Source organism: Echinops telfairi, unplaced genomic scaffold (genome assembly GCF_000313985.2).
Source record: "Echinops telfairi isolate 266 unplaced genomic scaffold, ASM31398v2 ScPeMD7_7468;HRSCAF=8506_0, whole genome shotgun sequence".
Classification (NCBI taxonomy): domain Eukaryota; kingdom Metazoa; phylum Chordata; class Mammalia; order Afrosoricida; family Tenrecidae; genus Echinops; species Echinops telfairi.
The window spans coordinates 22601642-22621834 of NW_022111369.1; the positions used below are offsets into that span (position 1 = coordinate 22601642).

At 44.0% G+C, this 20193-nt stretch overlaps 1 protein-coding gene across 4 annotated transcripts in view; it reads right to left on the reverse strand.

The window, feature by feature from the left end:
- Positions 1–20193, reverse strand: part of BMPR1B (bone morphogenetic protein receptor type 1B) — a 331709-nt gene that overhangs the window by 32846 nt on the left and 278670 nt on the right. For all 4 annotated transcript variants that reach the window (XM_045284268.1, XM_004703270.2, XM_045284266.1 and 1 more), the window contains 4 exons: positions 16452–16554; positions 15922–16024; positions 3612–3708; positions 899–1037 (listed from right to left, as the gene is read on the reverse strand). In XM_045284268.1, coding sequence (XP_045140203.1) covers positions 899–1037; positions 3612–3708; positions 15922–16024; positions 16452–16554 — 442 coding nt within the window. The remainder of the gene's footprint in view (positions 1–898; positions 1038–3611; positions 3709–15921; positions 16025–16451; positions 16555–20193) is intronic.

Genomic DNA, 20193 nt, shown 5'->3' on the forward strand with positions numbered 1-20193 from the left:
TTGTATGAGCCCCTAATAAAATGATTAAAAAAACAACCTAAAAACCAAATAAACAAACAAAAAAAATCTACCAACCAAAGAAGTGAAAACTTTTAAAACTATCATTCAGTTTGCTCAGGATGGCCTGCTCGCACGTCGCTTTCTGCCTGGGCCTAAACATGTTCTTTTCAGTACAAAATAAAAGGTCAGCACAGGCCTCAAGTGGGTCAGAGATCCCCAATCAGAAGCAGGAAATATCAGAAAATCCATGGGAAGAGTTTATTAAGGAAAATAGTGTTTTCTCATTTAAAAAGCCATCTCTATCCTAAATCCCAACAATTTCATTTCTTTCTCTTTTGGGGGACAGGGGATAGTATATGAAGTTTCTACTTTTCTGATTAAGGGAAATGCCCTGGATTAGGCCCCTACCAGCACCCCTACCCCACCAAGGCTGGTGGGTTTAACCATCAGAAAAGTAAACCTCTTCTGCATAGAAAAGCCAAGATTTCACCCTGAAATATAAACCGTCGGCTGAAAATAGCCTTTTCCCTTTGTAGAAGCACTCAGATATCAGTTGCTTTTAATACTTTCCACTTCCAAAGCTGGACCCAAGAGAAGCCGTGCAATCCTTACCGAGAACAGAGGGTAGATGAATCCAGGTTTAGTGATGTTTAATCTGCTCTTTATCAGAACGGCTGTGGGTCTGAATTGTAACCATACACTTCAATAATAAAAGAGAAAATCACCTTGCTCCCTCCTCCCCCAACCCCAAGGTCAAGATGATATCAGGAAGCCCCGAATTGCGATCTGGTGGCCACCTGTCTGCTCAGAATTTCTTCCCTGTGGGTCCTGTACCAATCACAAGACACGGGGGATCCCCAGACAGTTCCTTTCAATCTGAGGTATGTGCTTCTCCTACCAGCAGAGGGAGGCCCGATCCACTTCCTGAGCTTTGAGACTGTTCGATCAAGTCTCTCAAGGATTCTCCAGGAGGAATGTAAGTCTCATCCTGTTCTAAACCAATGCTGTACCGAGGTCTGGTTTCTTGTCTCTTATACCTAAAGGTGGCAAGAGGAAAGTACCTATTAGGGAATGCACTGATAGGGGCAAAATACTACAGATAAAACAAACAGCAGATTTTACTGTAACACAGAAATGCGATATGAGATTAAATGCTTAGATATTTCCTACTATTGGGTATGGTTTCCAAAATAGATCACAATTATTTTACTAACATTCACACACAAACACACACACACACACACACGTGTAAATTAAACTGGACTATATGTTCTGACTCACTAGAAATCATCTACAATGTACCATTTCTGGTCTTTTTGCCTGCATGTATTCAAGCAGACTATACTACGTTTCTTAGTTCTGATATCCTAAAATCCTGAAAATATTCCTAACATCTTTTCCTTTGAAGTTCTTACACAAATCAAGATGCAAAAGTTTGGGTTTACAAAGTACATTAAAGATAACTACATCCTGTAAGTTAATTTACGGGAAAACAACATATTGAGCTATAGTCAATATGACCCTTCTAGCCATAATTCCTTATGTGATATATTATTATTCCAGACTCTATATGCCTGTGGCTATAGTGCCATTTTGTAGGGAATTTTTTTCTTTATTAATCATTTTATTGGGAGGGGGAGGCCTCTTACAAATCTTTAAACAATCCATCATTCATTAAACACACTGTACACCTGTTGCCATCAAGGAGAGCATTCTTTGCAAAACTAATGGGCAGGTTTAGGGTGGGATGAATACCTGACCTTAGCAGATGGAGGAGCCCCTGGTGGTGTAGTGGTTACACACTGGGCTGCTTTGTGCAAGGTCAGCAGTTCAAAACCCTTGGCTGATCCAAGAGAAATATGAGGCTTTCTACTAACAGAGAGCAGTCTAGTCTCAGACACCCCCCCACCCCCACCCCCGAGGCAGTTCTACTGTGCCCCAGGCGCTTGCCAGGAGTCAGAATTGGCTTGAGGAGGTGAGTGTGGGTTGTGGTTTTTAGTAGAGGGTGTGAACCAAGTCTCACCCTTTGCTTCCTTGGGGACATCTTTAAGACTCTAAGTAGAGAGTGTGACCCAAGCTATACCCTTTGTTTCCTTGGGTGCATCTTTGGCTCTACCTTAGTAGAGGGTTTGCCTTCGATGTTACCCTTTGCTTTCCTTGGATAGGGTATATGCACTGGCACCACCATCTAATTCTAAAACAATCCATCACCTGGAAAGCCAGGCCTCTCTTTCTGGACTGAGATTTGCTGGAAGCCAGAGACCTTGATGTGACTTTTGAACTATTTTGGCTTCTGGCTGTGGACCCTGCATTTGGCTCCTTTCTGTTTGACCTTTGGATTCAGGGCTGAACAGCAACAACCACCAGGTGAGACAGTTCCTCCATTTCATGGCTTTCTGTGGGATGTTGCAGGGAATCACAGAGCCCAGGGACGTGAGGGCATACATTCCGGGGAGGAGTGGGGATGGGGGTGGAGGGTGGGGGGAAATGGAGCAGAATTGAATCTTGGAAGAGTTCGACATTTTGGAAATCTTTAATCTCCAACTCCTTGGGACTAGTCTAGTGTTAGTTCTTCTAAAAGAAATTATCACCAGACACATAGATAAAATAAAATTAGGCTTTAGAAACTATTTTCCATGATTTTCAATATCTTCCATTAGAAAAGAACTTATCTGAATCAATCCATCGCCCTTTTGAAGAGTCGTCTTAGAAATACAAATAAATATTAAATTGTTCCAAAGGCATCAGACGCACGTTTCAAAGACTGTATGTCACAAACTAGAAAAGATGTTCTCAAGTGCCACAAATAGTTTGTAACGAACCCACTTAACAGTGAAAATGTATGATTTAACCATAATTTATCTACAAATAATCTTTACCATCTGAAGAGTAAACCAACATTCCCGCATGTCCGTCCATGGCCTCCCCACCCCTCCAGCACCTTACCACCAAGGTGGTTTCTAGGCAGCAATTAGACCGGCCTTGCAGGAGCAGTTCCCAGAGAGCCTGCAGTCAGCACGCCTGCCCTGGGGGCCTGCCTCACAAACTCCACTCCTCTTCCCTGCCTTAAACATATCAAACCCTTGCTTGCTGGGGGGCAGTGTGTGGACCAAACCCTGACCCTGTTGGCCGCCCCAGGGTGACACACAATGTGGCATCTCTGTAAGTAATCTTCCCCCAAATAACCAAGCACATGTCTCTCAGGGTGACTTCTGGTCTCTGTTCAGGGCATCACCTCCACCATCTTTCAATGCTAACAGGGAATATTTAACACAGGAAGAAAGAATTCATGAAAGTGAAGTTCAAAATAGGTACTCCTCTGCTTAAAATCTAACCTCAGCTGCAACCAGTCTCTGAATTTCCTAACTGAAGTTCCCTAGGGATGAAATTTATCTGTGTGGTTTTTATGTCTGAGGCAGAAATGAGATACATATGTGTTTACGTCTTCACTGGAACAAATATTTATCAATAGTAACTCATGTTTTCCACAAAATAAAAGATCTAATTAGGTTAAAGAAAGCTGTAGTGAAAAACATCAGGCAAAAGCAGGTGGAACATATAAAGATGATACCCCAAACTCAAAAGTCGACATCTACTGGCCACAAACCCACCTGAAGTAACAGAATAAAATGATAAAGACCAGGAGCAAACTGCAGACAGTCACAGATATCAGTAAGGCCTTGTGGTGTATCGGTCCATCAACAAAGTCTGAAATCAGAAAGAGAGTAAAGGCAGCCATAATACAGAGAATATTTTCACACAACATTTAGAAAGGCTCTGAGCGAAATGCTCTTTTACCATTGCTACTTTGATGGGGGTGGGGGCTCTATCTGAGAGCAAACCGTTCCACTGGCATGAATCACTCTAGGTGCGTTTCAAAGAGTTGGGCTCCTTTCTCTCTGGAAAGGACAGGTTTGCCATTTGGGTAGGAAAGAGGGATCGATTACAAGGAACTATATGTGACCTCCTCCCTGGGGGACGGACAACTGAAAAGTGGGTGAAGGGAGATGTCGGAGGGCAAGATATGACAAAATAACAATTGATAAATTGTAAAGGGCTCATTGTGTGTGACCTCCTCCCTGAGGGACAGACAGCCGAGGGGTGGGTGAGGGGAGACGTCGGACAGGGCAAGATATGACAAAATACCAATTTGTAAACTATCGGGGGCTCGTGAGGGAGGGGGGAGTGGGGAGGGAGGAGGAAAATGAGGACCTAATGTCGGGGGTTTAATTGGAGAGAAAAGGTTTTGAGAATGATGTACAAATGTACTTTACACAATTGATGTGTGTATGGATTGTATGAGCCCCTAATAAAATGTTTAAAAAAAAATTATCAAAGGCTCATGAGGGAGGAGGGAGCAGGGAGGGAGGGGAAAAATGAGGACATAATGGGGGGGGGCCTTAAGTGGAGAGCAAATGTTTTGAGAATGATGAGGGCAATGAATGTACAAATGCACTTTACACAATTGATGTGTGTATGGGTTGTGATAAGAGTTGTATGAACCCCTAATACAATGATTAAAAAAACAACAACCAACAAATGGCTATAATCAAAACCAAATCAGCAGCTATTGAGTTGATGCTGACTCAACAGCCTTGCTTTGCAGAGCCATCACTCCCATCCAGTCTTGAATGGCTGTGACTTCTCAGAAACGGACCGCCAGTCCTTTCTGCTGAGGTACCTTTAGTAGTCTTTGATTCACCACTGTTGGCTAACAGACATGAACCTTACCATTTGCCTTGCCCAGAAACCTGTAAATGAATATCTTTCCCCCAAAGACGGGGAAGGTTGGCTCATCTTTAGTCCATACTCGGTTAGAGACCATGAGCTTGTCTCCGTGGTTTCAGGGTCACTCCCCGTCACCAGTAAGGTTTATCTACATGTCCCCATCACAGCACACGGAACACAAAGTCCTCCTCTGACGGCACAAGGACTAGGGCTCCTCACTGTCCCCAGTCCTGCCTGAACCATTTAAACAAGCGTGCCATTTGAAGTATGTGGCATATTTTTTCAGAAGTAGAATTGCATTTTAAAAGAACGAGTATGTAAAAGTGACACTTTTATAGAATAAATAACCAAATCTGTTTCAATTTTGACTTAGCTCCAATGAAAAAACTAAAGCACACCCCATGCTATCAAGTTGTTTCAGACTTAAAGCAATCCTACAGGTGAGCACAGAACTGTATGTTATTAGACTACAGATTAAGGGAAGACCATAAGTTTTTAAACTTTATATAGATTCAAGCCACTTAGGATATTTATATACGTGCAAATTTACTGACCCCAATCCCAGAAACTTTTATTCAACGGTTTGGGTTTTTTACAACCACCCCAGGTAATTTTTTTTTCTTTCATGCAGGTGGCTTTCAGAATATCATTTAAGAAAACGAACTTAAAACCAGATGCATTTACATAACCACTGAACTATTCTAACATCATTCTTATTCATGATCACCCATGAGTGATCATTGTTATTTCATTTTTAAAAGTACTACTGTGACATTGGGCTTTGGCTATGTTCCAACCATGCTTCACAGTCCACTATCTAATAATTTGGGCTGAGAACTTTATCCCCCATACTTCTTTGTGTTTCATTCAAAAGTATTGTATGATCCATGACAAAAGGCAGGACGCACCGCCTCACTCCAATAAGTGAAATCACTACCACCGCACTACTCGGGAACAAAATGCTTCCTACTCATAGTTTCATGTGTGCCTCTTACAAATCGTCTTCACAGCAAAACATTTTATGAAAATGGCAACCAGAAATAAGCCAGCGCGCTGCCATTGAGTCCATGCCGACTCAGAGCAAGCCCCCTGTGGGTTTCCAGGCTGTAACTGTTTACCACAGTAGAAAGCCCGTCATTTTCCTCAGTGGACGGTGGTTGTGAACTGCCGACCATGCGGCTCACAGCCCAGAGTGTCAGCACTACACGAATCTGTATCACTTCATAACTAGAGTGTTTTCAACTAATAGTGTATGCCTTGTTTTCAAAACAGCAGAAAGTTTTCTGTCACATTATTCTTAGAACATCTCCCATAACGACCCTATGGGCAGTGCTACTTATCCTATCGGGTCCTTTTCTGTTGGGATTCACTCAGCTGTAGTGCGTTTAGTCTTGGTTCGGTATAGTAGTGCTCATATAGACACATGATGTAATAGTTGGGTTTTGTATCAACTTGGCTGGGCCAGAATTGATGTCATCTAACACAATCTATCAACTGCATGATAGGAACTTCTCTGAGCAGCCAAGCAGTTGCAGGGAGAACAGGGAGGAATCTGTTCCTTAACCTGATCACAGTCTTGCTGGAAGCTTCATCGGGAGTGTGGCCTACTCTTAGTCTAAGGTGACATGGTGGGGAAGCTAAGCTCACTTCTTGCTGGTCCAGATGCTGCATCTGACATAGGGACCCACTGATGCTGAGGAGTATTAGTGGCCTGCCATGTTGCCTGTCAACCGTTGATTCATCCAATTCTGCACCCACAAGCCTGACATGCTGACCTCGGATTCATTTACCTCTGTGTCCACCAGCCTGTGGGGCTCCTTACTCCTGTTCCTCAGCCCCAGCAGCTCCACAAGTCTGGACAAGCCTCCAGGTTAACATCTGACCTAGGAACTTTTACTGGACTGGACCTGACTGCTTTTACAAGTGTGGGAGCCACCTTCTTGATATAAATTTCTTTCTTTATACGGAATACTGGTTTTGCTTCTCGAGAGAACGCAGCCTAATCCACATGGGTGTACCTTAATTACATAGCCATTCCTCTATTGTATTGTTTAGCATATTTCCAAGATCTTGCTATAATAAATAATACTCTAATGAGTATACTTATGCATATATCTTTTCATGTATCAATGATTATTTCTGAAAGCTAGATTTCTAGAAGTAGAATTACTACTTCAAAGAATGTATGTGTACATTTATATAAAGGTTTTTCATGTCTTCTGAAAAATTATCCTCTAAAAGATTACTGCATTTGTTTTTCATCATCAATGTGAACATATTTTAATTATTTTGTGTGAGATTATTTCAGTCTTACAGAAAAACAAGGTGTACAGAATTCAACATAACCAATTTTTTTCATTGTTAACACTTTGCCACATTTGCTTTATAATACTGTTTCTCTTTCTCATATCTATCTGCATACACATGTAAGTGCACATGTATAAATGGTGGCACTGACTTATTTAAAGTAAAATCTTTGCACTAGTTTTCTTTTCTAATCTCATTATACACATGCACACATATTCAGCAACCATTTGTAATCTATAATACCTGAAAAATATTAATGGGAGTTGTCTGTATCTTAAAAGATTAAATGACAGAGCATTAATTAAAAGCAGTTTTGTATTAGACAGTCCAGAAATCAGGCTGATGGCCCTGAAAAATCATTTTGGGAACTTGACCATTTACAGTATGTGTCAAAAAAGCCATTCGGGCGTAACACATGGGAATTAAATAAAATTAGCATATGAATTGTATGAAAAGCCTTGCTTAATCAAGTTTGAAAATACTAACTTAAATATGCTAAAATTGTATATGACAAATAGTCTCAGCAAACTTTTTCTTCCATCCTCTCGTTCTTTAGTTTAAAAGCCACGTTAGCAATAACCTCATCTGATTGAAACCACTCTAGTCCATCCAAGTGTAGTTGGTGGTACAAGGGTCCCTGGGGGCACAACCTTAAGCAACAGGTTGGCGGTTTAAGGCCAATCAGTGACTCTGTTCTTGAAAGAATTGGCAATCGGCTTCCGTCAATATCACCATCCAGAACACATGATGAGGCATTCTGCCCTGTCACACACAGCCATCATGAGACAAAATTTGGCTCAATGCAGTCATCAACAATTTTTTTTATTAAAAAATTGTAGTCATTTCAATATTTTATTTTAAAAAAACCACGACAAACAAAACACTTGGGTTGAGTTGATTGTGGCTCACGGCTGCCTTGCTATGTGCTGCAGTAGAACCTTGCTACACAGGGCACTCATTCAATGGCTGGTTGGGGGAAGTAGGTCTCTGGGCCTTTCTTCTGAGAGATCTCTCAAGGACTCCAACCTTGCAGCTAGCAGCCAAGCGCTTCACCATCTGTGCCACACAACCAAAATCCAAGCCCACTGCCATCTCCTGCTGACTCACAGTGGCCACATTCAGGGCTGCACACTGGGCTGCTCACCTCCAGAAGAGCGTTCAAGCTCGCCGCGGTTCTGCAGAAGATGAGACTGTCTACTCCTGTAGAGATGTACAACCTCAGAAACACATGGGGACCGTCCTACTCTGTCCTACAGAGCCACGATGACTCAGATCTCCTCAACAGCAACGGGGCTTGTGTTATTTTGGTTGTGAGAAGAACTCACTATGTGGATACACTACATATGTCACAGTGTGTACACAATGCTTTTCAGTCCAGTGAAATGTCACTACGCCGCTCAACCTCACCACCTTTCCCTCTGCATGGAAATGCAAACTGCCTGCTGAAAGGCTAGAACCTGTACTTATAATTCATCTTATTGTATTTATGATGTAGGAAAGTAATGAGACTGAAAGGGCTCTAAGGAATTCTCTCCTTAAGATCAAGCACTCCACCCCCTCCAGCCCCCGCCAAGCTAGCATTATTATCCATTTCTTTTCTCCAATAACTCCATGCTCTGAACTCATCGACCACCTTCTTGTTTTCTCTCAGACGAGGCAGTCCTTATCAATAAGCCCTTGATTCCTGTTGGTCACACTGGTCATGTTTGGATCTGCCATTGCCTGTACACAGAACATCAACAATGTAAACATTCAAGTCACTGCCAGAGCCTTGCAAAGGGAACCCTCCCAGATGCCTCTCGAGAAACCAGCACTGACCACTGTTTTCTCCACATTCGGAGACGCTACCGCGGCTGTCAGCCCAGCTGCCCAGGGAGGTAGAATTGAGAAGTCCCCAGGGAAGTCTGGTTCACTCTGAGAGGTAAGTCATTAGAGGCATCACAAGTGGTTTCCTAACAAAATGGCATTCTGTCACTACCTGTCCCCTCTCTTGTTATTAAGTGGCTTGTAATTACTTAAAATGCCAGAAGGTCAGACGACAGTTAATGATTGCCATAAGAGATAGAAGAAAAAGGCCAGGTAGGTAGGAATGACCTTGGAATTGTCTCTTGTCCAAAGACCTGCTCCTCCGTGCTGCTCTCCCTAGTAATCACGGATAGAGTCAAGAATACATGTATATTAATAGAGCACAAAGTACAGAGAAATCAGTGGAGGCTGGAACTCAATGGGACTGTCTAGTATTTCTGAGTCTTGAAAGTTTTCCATGTTTGACGGCATGCATTCTTCACTTTTCTATCACTATCTATTATTGGAAAATATTTGAGTTTTCCTTAACTGACAGGTTCCCTCCTTATGTAGATTCCGCCTTTCCCAGGTTTTACTGTACCTGAGAAACATATCGTTGTTAGATGTTCATAATCAACTCATTTAATTTCCTTTCCTCATATACTGGGATTCCTTCTTCCAGTTAATTCTGAAAGGCATCGTGAGATGCAGTCAGGTTGGCTGAGACACAATGACTCTGTACAACAGAGCAAAACACTTAGGACTGCTGTCATGTGTTGAGCCCACTGTTGCGGCCACTTTATCAGTCCATTTCATTGAGGGTCTTCCTTTTTGCTGACCTTGTACTTGACCAGGCATAACTTCTTTTTCCAGGGACTGATATCTCCTTATCATATGACCTGCAAACATGAGAAAAAGCCTCGCTACCCTTGCTTCTAAGGACCATTCTGACTGTACTTCTTCCATGACAGTTTTGTCTGTTCTTCCAGCAGTCCAGCCCCATCATTCAAACGAGTCAATCCATCTGCCCTCTTCATTCATCCTCCAACATGCACAGGAGCTGAATGAAAACATCACGGTTTGGGTCAGGTGCACCCTAAGTCTCCACAGTGACATTCTTGTTCTCCACATTCTGAAACGCCCTAGCTGACAACCTTCTGTCACTATCCATAAGGTTAGTCCTTCTTAAGTGGCAGTCTCTCCGGATTGGGCAGCCTGTTCATTCTTCAACGTATGTTCTTAGTCTAAAAGTGCCATTGAGCCCGATTCACCTTTAGTGACTCTGATGGTATTTGATATACTGGTGGCATAGCTTCCAGCATCACAGCAACATGACAGATGAGGGCGATTTAAATAACACTGTCTATGCTTTATAATAATTCAATCTCATACTGTGAGCTCCAGGCTAGCAGCTTGGCCTTACAGGGGAACTTGTTCCACTATCGGCTGCCGATGAGTCCATTTCAACTCACAGCTACCCTACAGGACTGAGTAGAACTTTCTACCTCATCTTTCTGCTGTGGTACAACTGGTGGATTTGAATCACTGCCCGTACGGTTAGCAGTCCATGATCAAATACCACTATGCCACCAAACTTCCTTTGGAGGCTCCTTAGAAATGTCAATAACCAGGGCTCCTCTTGATCGACTGCATCAAAAACTCTCCATAAAATCCAGTAACCTGTGTTTTCCCAAATCCTCCAGGTGGGTCAAGGGCACTTGCTGGTGTAAGAGTTTCAAGTGCTCGGCTGCCCGTGGTCTGTAGTTGGAACCTACCAGCAGCCAGCTGTGCCTGCGAAGAAGACAGTGTAGGGAATCATATGGGGCAATTCTCTTCTGTCCTTTAGGGTTATTGTGGTCATTGCACAATCTGGTGTCAATTTGAGACCTTACCAGTGAAGGGGTGGAGTTTACCCTGTCAATCAGGCCACAGCCCGATGACCTCATTTGGAGGGGTGAAGGAGATAAATAGCTCGCTGGAGGAGGGACAAATGCGGACTCCCAGAGAGACATTCTTATTGATGAACCACATGGAGACAGGCTGATGGCAGTCAGAGCCTCAGGGCTGAAGGAACCACGTGGAGAGCCCTGCCAGTGGTAAGATGCCACTACCACCACTGGATCCACAAAAGTTCCCACACACAGGCCTGTGATCTTCCTGCATTTGGCGTGGTTGCATGTGTTGCATGATTCTGAAGAGGAATTTATAGACTGGGACTGGACAGATAGGCTAATATTGGACTTATGGACTTGATCTAAACTGGGCTGGGATGCTTTCTCAATATTTGATTGCTCTTGTATATAAAGCTCTTTCTTATGCACATATGAGTGTCTATGAATTTGTTTCTCTCATCTACCCGATTGACACAGTCACTATGAGTCAAGAGCAACTTGATGACACACCAGTATTGTAGTTCATCTAAAAATCACTGCAATGATCACACTTCAGAGTTTGGGAATCACCGGCTGAGTATACAACTGAAACTGAATAAGCATAGGAGAAAGGAAGAGGAAATAGGGAAAAAGAGGGAGAGAAGAACAAATACCATATCACCAGAAATGAAACTAATTAATATCTGATAAAATTCTTATTCTGCAGTGTAGTGTAAGGCATAAAGGGCTTTAAAGAAATTGCACTAATATATATGTGTGTGTGTGTATTCATATGAAATAGCTGGTTTTCATTGATTTCGGGTTTTCTCACTCTAAATAAGAAAAGCATGTAAGGATGTCAATAAGATGGTTCTAGGCATTAAAGTCCATTTCCTAATTTCACCACGTTCTGTAGCTGTGCAATCTTGCCTGGGACTTCGCAGCACTATTTCTCAGCTTTGGTGTCTGCAAAATGGGGCTAAGAGTACCTTCCACATAGGTTGCGATGAGGATAAAATGAGTTTGTAGACACATAGAAAAGAACCATAGTATGTTCTCTGTTGACATCACGTAAACATTATACGTGATGCGTATTGTAACTGCCATAATTCCTATTTCTTTTAGATCAGAAATAGGTGCTCCTGACCCGGGCCCTTTTGTTTCTGAAGGTCCCACTCTGGTATACTCCCACCATGATCTTGTCACTGGGCAAGAGGTGTGAAGGACCAAGGGACGATGTCCACCAGAACGTGTCCCACCGTCCCCGACTTCCCTTTTAAACCACTCCCCAGTGTCCCAAACTCTGTAACTCTTTGCCTAAGTGGCTCTGTACATGTGTCCTGGATTATGAAGCTCTTCTTCTCGTGCCCAGACTCCCAAGAGTAGACTGAGTCACAGATGGGCACACTCCACAACCGGAAATGTGGTCCAGAGGTGACCAAGGGGTGTGAGGAGGGTGTTACCTGATGGTTGTGATGTCCACATGCATGTGAGACCACTCAGGGCAATGAACAAAACTGGACGCGGGTATCTCTTCATCATGCCCATGCCCATCAGAGCAAGGAAGGCCAAATACCTTAAATACCAAGTTGGTGTTCCCTGTGTTCATGAAGTATATTTAAATTAGATTGATAGACTATATTTCACTATCAGATTGCTATATTGGCTTATGAATCTTAATACTTGGGCAACTTATATGTGGATTTTTACCTGTGCCACATCGCTACAAAAGGTGGGGGTGGGCCTCTGTATAAAGAAAACCCCAAACTCCGAACTCCCTGCCATCAAACTGATAGCCCCATATTGCGAGCCGATAGGACAGGATAGAACTGCCCTTGTGAGTCTCTGACTGTAACTCTGCAGGAGTAGAAAGCCCTTGGAGTGGCTGGTGGTTTCAAACATCTGACCTTCCATTGAGCAGTCTAACATGTAACCACTGCGCCACGCAGGCTCCTTGGCTGGAGAAAGATAGCTAACATAGGTATGTTTCTTTGGGATCATTCCTTTTTCTTCTTCTTTTTTGAATTGGGGTTGCGGGAGGGGGGTCTGTAGCTGCCAATGCGATCCGGTCCATCCTGACACGGCGTGTTCCTGTAGAAAGAACTAACACTCCCCGGTCCTGCACCATCCTCACCACGGTGGCCGTACGGTGGCAACCACTGCCCATGCGGAGTGCTGGCCAGCCACGCTGAGGGGCCTATCTAGCTCCACTATGTCACTGACAGTCATAAGGTTTTCTTCACTGTATTTTCAGAAGTGTATTGCTTCTTCCAAGCTTGCCTTAGTCTGCATCTTCTGCTGAAAACCTATCCATCAAGAGTGTCCCTACTAGTATTTGCGATTCTTCCAGCATCACAGCAACACACAAGTCACCAGAGCATGACAAAGTGGCAGGGGAGTGGCGAATCGGATATGAACATCCATCCATCCATCCACTAAAGAGACAATACAAAGACGTCTAACCAAGCGAGGCATTTTTGATCTTCAGCATGGGTGTGGTATGCTGTCAACAAGGACACTGCACATGTACAAAGGAGAAAAATTATAAAGTAGCAGCTCCGTGGCTTAGCGGCACAGTCCTGTGAAAACGCCAGGCCCTTCCCACCGCAGACTGCCGTCACGTGTAAGGTCTCACCAAAGCATGAGGCGGAATCTGCAGACCTTGCCTGGAAACCACCTATATACTCGTGTATAAGCCAAGCGTTCCCAGCACATTTTTAATGCCATTTTTGTGGTACAATTAGGTGCCTCAGCTTATATTCGGGTCCTCTTATACGCAAGTATATAGGCACTTATTATCCTCACAGTTCAAAGCCCAAACTTCTAACGCTCCTTCACTCTGTCTAAGCCTATCCCGTGTACAGTCAGTCCTCAGTTTAAAACACCAGTCCCTGTGCATTCTCCTCCCCACACTGCACTGAACCGAAGGACTACCTCACACTGCTGTGGATCTTGTCAAAGTCTTTCACGATATCCAACAGGGCTGTTCTGCTTTACAAAGTCACTGCATTTGCTACCCCTCTGAGAATGTGCCCTCCTCTTCCGCATCCTACTAGAACTTGGCTCCACCTAGAGGGTAGCATATTCACTGCAGCACTTGAGAATCAGGAATTTTCCAAAACCCTGCTGCTACCTCTGCAGGGCCCTGGTGGCATGGTACGGTGGTTTCACGATGGGCTGCTGCTCACTGCAAGGTCAGCAGTTTGAAACCACTAGCTGCTTAGGGTCTTGGAAACCCACAGGGTCAGTTCTACCCTGTTCTATGAACTCAAATTCATTGCTGGTGAGTGGATCCTGACTCAGGAGAGAAGAGAACTGACCTGTCGGTTTCCGATCCTGCTGTAACTCTCTACAGGAGCGGGACCCCTCTTCTTTCTCCCAATCCTGTGTTGTGGGGTCACTAGAAGTCAGCACTGACTTGGCAGCAGGGCGTTTTGGTTTACTGCTGCTTCTGGGACACATGACTTTTACTTGCATGCAAAAAGGCCCTTCTCCATGAAAGAGATTCTGAAATCTGGTACTTCCACCCTACCCTCTACCATCCCACACTACCCAAAACCCAAGTCCCAATCGCTGTCCGTGGACGGCCTCCTTTGTAACTGGTCCACAGCAATGATGACCTCAATGGCCTTCACTTTAAACGCAGTGTTGCCACGGTCACTAGCTATGTGCACTAATCATATATTTTCCTAGAGGCAGTGCTATAAACTTTAATGTGCATATGAATTACTTGGAAGATCCTGTTGAAAGCTAGTTGTTGTTTTTTTTTTAAATTCTGTAAACTCGGGGTAAGGCCTGAGGCCCTGCATGGCTGCCATGTTCCTGGGTGACATGGGTGCTGCTGCCAGAGATTTACTTCAAGTAGACATCCTCGAGAAAACTCAGAGTTCCCCAAACAACCATGCTTATAGGTTGAAGTCCCCCCCCCACAATATTTCAAGCGAAATCTTTGCATCTATTATCACCTCCGTTTAAAATGACTGCTACTGCTATAGGCTGTGCAACGTTGGAAAAGTTTAGTTTCTCTGTGCTGCAATTTCCTATCCTTTAAACTGCCAATAATAATCATTAGCCTCTGATGGAATATTATGAAGCTTAAACTTTATGAAATAACACGGTGCGGGGCTCATATAAGCTTCTTCCCCCACTCCACCCCCAAATTTATTTCTGTTTTGTCAAGTTAGCAAACTCCCATTTATACTTAAAATTTTCATTTGGGTTTTACTTCTACTAAAGTATTTTCAAATCCTTCTGTCCCAGAAAGAGATGTCCACAGATTCACCCTTTGTGTCATAAATGTATGAGAGGATTTCAAAATGTTTGTATAAAAATGAAATTAATAAATTATGAAAATTTTCCTCGAACTTTTGCAGTCCCCTAAGTCTTTATAACCTAATTATATTATTGAGATATTCATGACCAAATATTTAACTCTTTACAACTTTCTCTTTCAAATCTCAGCCTCAAAAGCAAATACTCTCTTCATTCATTTTTGTATCCCCAACACCTAGCACAGAGTCTGGCAAAGAACAAAAAGAAAAAGCTGTAGGCATTTACCTGAAGGATCAATAATCCATTCTACGTTATCTTACATAATTCTCTAAGTTACATTTTGAACAAATGTTACCATGTTATCATCAAGCTCATGATCACCAGGATGTTTTGTAGGGAAGATATTTTTTTCTTCCCACAAATAAAACCAATCATGTAGAACCATTTGGGGGTGCAATGTTGGTCTTTTAAAAATGTGAACATCACTTGAATATATTGAGTTTCACCAACGTATTAATAAATGATTTGATGAAAAGCAGTTACTTCAGCATAATTTTTTTAAATGCCATACAGTAAATAATCTTAGATTGAGTCCCTTAAAAGGTCTTCAATTTAGAATGAATGTTGCAAAATGGTAGTTTAAAGTGAACTTCTAAATAACATTTGGGGTAAGCATGAAACACTATCTTCCTGCTCTGTTCTCAGGCTACACACTGCAACCTCTAGGAATGGGAGGTTTCTGAAGGGAAGTGAGGAGGAGGTCAGGGTAACTATAATATAAGGGCAAAGCCAGGTCTGACTCTTTTCCCAGCTATTTCCAACAACAGTAAACTCATTTCTTCTTGATACGGTCCTCAGTCCCCAAGCATGGCAAATAGCACAGACTGACTCAACTGAAAGAGAGAAATGAAGTTTAGTTTCTCTTCTCCAGCCAAGAGACCGTCCTCTCCTTCCTTACCTCTGTTTTTCAGTGGAGGGAGTGTAGGGTGTAGATCTTTATTACATTCATTTCGTTCTGTGCAGCATTCGATCGATCTTCTCTGATGAAGAATGGGGGTGTCCTGTGATGGAATTGAAAAAGCTTTTAGTGAGTTTCCTCTACATTGCAAAGTCACACCATCACAAATTTAAGAATTCACCACTATTTAGAGGCCTCATCCAAATTATCCTACGTGGTCTTAATGCAACTTTCAGATTCCAACAACAGTACTATTATCATTGAGTTAATGCAATTAGCCAAATTGAAATATGAGCATGATGACAGAATGCACCAAGAGGCACGAAGTCAGGAGTAAACTAAAAAGAATGTAAGGTTTTTAAGAAGGGAGAATTGAGCCAAGGAGGATTGTCAGATTGTTGTTCAAGTTATTAAAATAGATGGGTCAAGAAAAACCGCTGCCAGATTTTGCTTCCAACTCAACAGTTTGAAATCTGGCCAATGAGGACAGGGGTGGGAGGGGGCATGTGCAGTCATGTTAACTTTCTTACCCGACACTGAAAATCTGAGCCTTCTAGTCCTAAGCATCCAGAAGTGACCACGGGCATCCCAGAATCATCTTCTTCTATCATCGTGAAACAGTATCCGTCTGTACTAAAGGCCAAAAAGGGGGGGGGGTGCAAATTGAGTACGTGTGTGTGCGCACATATACTTTTGCAGCCTCAAAAGCAAATACTCTCTTCATTCATTTTTGTATCCCCAACACCTAGCACAGAGTCTGGCAAAGAACAAAAAGAAAAAGCTGTAGGCATTTACCTGAAGGATCACTAATCCATTCTACGTTATCTTACATAATCCTCTAAGTTACATTTAGAACAAATATTACCATGTTATCATCAAGCTCATGATCACCAGGATCACCATGGCTGTCTGCGTGGCTCTGGGAGAAAAGGAGGTGTGCTTATAATTTTATCCACAACAGAAAGAAATAAATCCATGATCATGGTAGGTTGCTATCTGTTAAGAAGATTCCCCCTAGACATCCTTTTGTGAAAGTGAATTTAACTGTCACAAAGCAATACACTTGGGTCTCCTTGTTCTGGGTGCTTCACCAGCCTGGGTACCCACTGTGAGCACAGACACGACGCGGGCTGCACAAGAATCTCAGAGTAAAGAACTTCAAGCATGCTGGCTAGAGGAAGTTGGTTTCCATGGAAACCTCATCATCCTCTGATGACAGCTGTGTCGGCTCTGCTTCTGGCGATTTTGCAGACATGAGAATGCAGGCAAACGGGGAGACCTGCAGGGCCCCCAGTCAGGGCAGACCTTCTGGACTCCTGAGAGTGGTGATGAGGTTTCAAAGGTGAACGTGAAACATCAGGAAGCAGCCAAGGAAAAGAGCGTGCCTCCCAGTCCTTGGAGATTTCTGCCCCTGACGCTAGGGCTGATCCCGCAGAAGAAAAGGCGTGCTTTTTCTGGAGAAAAGGACTTTACATAGAACACAGAACAAAGCAAGGCTTGCAAAACGAATGCCATCATTAGGAAGTGTCCCTGGCAGGTGTGCACCACCAGCCCTCAGCTCACAATCAAAGACACCCTCAAGTCACACAGACACAAGTGTTGCTTCGAAAAGAAACCCTGAATGGAGGAGCTCATCTTCTTCCTAGGTCAAAGGTCCCGGATTCTCAGGTTCCCTTGTGCTCTGCCCACAGATGCAGAGAAGTAGACTTCTTGGTGAGAAAGGGGAGGGACAGAACAAATACATGGTTGAAGAGGACATGCCCAGGGAAGGAATTAGAGGACGAGTTGCAGAACATCTGCAGGAGACACATAACCACGTAACAGGATCAACCTAACATCAGTGTCATCAGAAAACTCTTGATGCTGTTGCTGGAACTGGGTTCTAGCCTCACCAAGAGCAAGACACCGACATTGAAAGCAAATCTCATTTGGCAACTCCTAGGAGGAAGAAATCCTTACCAGCCAGAACTGCCTGGCGAATTATGTCTTGCCCCCTCCCACCAAGTGCTAAGGATTTCTGCTCATACAAGAGACAATCAGGACCTTCCATCGGGTAACAAAGGTTTCTGGGAAATCTTACCCCAAGATGCTGTCATGGCCTCTGCGCATGCTCTGTCTGAATCTCCACTTTTGCTCCCTCCCCCTTTCTCAAGGCCACAACAAACTGCGGAAACCCTGAGTGTTGGGGGAGTTCAGGGCAACTTCTGTGGTTGCTGCCTTCAACATCCTTATGGGGAAGAAGTCAGGGACACCCTACTGGATCCCAATTAGCACCCAAGAAGCAACTGCAGTTTCTGAAGGCCTTGTGATTGGATGGTGTGCAACTGGGATCCCAAACCATGGCTTTGGACATATACCTGCTTTTCTGAAAAGTCTAAAACAGGAATTTGAGATGCAAGTGTAATATCCCGAAGGGTCACTGGATGACTTTTACTTCTCAAATTTCCTGATTAAACACTTCCATTCATTCTGTCAGTGGGCTGGCATGCCAATGAAGAGTCCTGATGATGTCGCATTTCCCAGGAAACTCAGATTAAGTTCCCCTCAGCAGACAGGTGGTTTGGAACCGTCACTGGAGCATACAACTGGCTGTTGTTTCCCACCCCCCAACCTCTCCATGTCCTTCACAATCGCCTTACTTCACCACTGACTTTCTCAACTCTCTTCAAGTGGCCAGGCCCTAAGAGTCTGTTTGGAAGCACATCGGTCAACTGCTAACGGACAGGTCAGTGATTCGGCCCCACCAGCTGCTCTGTGGGAGGGAGCTGTGGCAGTCTACGCACACCAAGAGTCAACCAGTGCTGAGCACCCCTGAAATCCACTCGTGGAAACAAGCACTTTGGGGAAAAAAAAAAATCATTGCATTACATAACTCTAAAATCTACTGAATCCTATGTAAACAGATCACTGCTTACATGAGAACAACATGTGTGATTTTGTGTTCCGACTTGCTACTATTTTTAACAGTCAAGTCACGAAGGTCTTAAAGCCACATGAAACATTTAAGTCACAGTTGAATGCTCTTTAGAGGCCCCGGAGTGTCTGTCCTTTATTCCTGGCGGCCACTTTGCTGGCTGAATGAGTATTCTTTACTTGAGCTCCAGGTGCCAATGCTCAGTGCAATGGCTACACAGTACTCACAGATAAAACATAGACGATTCAAGGGTTCGTTAGGAAGCTAAACGGTTGAAATGACTGTGAGGAATGCTCAGGATAGCTGTTTTCCAGGACACCTTGGAAAGTTTATTCCGGCTGCTAAAATGGCCAAAAGGGCATGCCCTTGCCCTGGATGCCTCCATGGGAAGTCATTGGGCTCAAGCTCCAAGTATCAGCAAACCCAGCTCCCTGGATGAAGTGCCCAGAGGCACTCCACTCCTGTAAGCCTGAGCCCAGAGGCTCTCAGTTCCACGTCCCTGATCAGCAAGCCCAATTCTCCAATTACAGCAAGCCCAGAGGCCCCAACTTCTCAAGCCAGCCTCCTACACCAAAGCACTCCGCTTAGTTGCTCTGTGGGTGGAGAAGTCCACCACTCTGTTCCATGCTCTGGCTCCGGGTCCTGCTGCTGCTGCTCGGATGCTATAGCTGTCTTCTGGATGCAGGAGGTGCACCACCCAGGGATCTGGGGTCCAGAGATGCGGGCTCCTCCTGGCTCTTGCTAGTCATGAGATGCCTCCTGCCACCAAGTCAGTGCTGACGCACAGCAACCTCCCGTGGATTCCTAAGCCTGTGCCTGTTAGCAGGAGTAGAAAGCCCAGTCTTTCTCCCTGGGAGCTGCTGGTGGTTTTGAACAGCCGGTTATGCAGACCGCAGCCCAATGCTTAATCACTACATTACCAGAGCTCCTCTCCTGCTTCACATAGGGCTCATTTTAAACAGAGCAGTATGGCACTAGTGGTGTAATGGTTATGCCTCGGTCTGTGATTGGCATGGTCAGCAGTTTGTAAACCACCGGCAGCTCCCAGGGAGAAAGACTGGGCTTTCTACTCCCATAAACAGTTACCATCTTAGAACTCCACAGGAGGTCACTGTGAGTCAGCATTGACTGGATGGCAATGAGTTTGATATTTTGGCGGGCAACAATGCAGGGAATCCCGTACAATTACTCACAGGTGAATCTTATCAGCATCTTCCCCCATCATCTTCCTAGACCCATGCAGGCAAGGTTGTTAGGTGGGAGCTAGAGATTTCAGCTGAAAGGGGCACATTAAATAATTCAGTGCCCCGCAGCCAGAGTTAAACTTAATTGCTGCTTATTTCTTCCACTGCAAGATT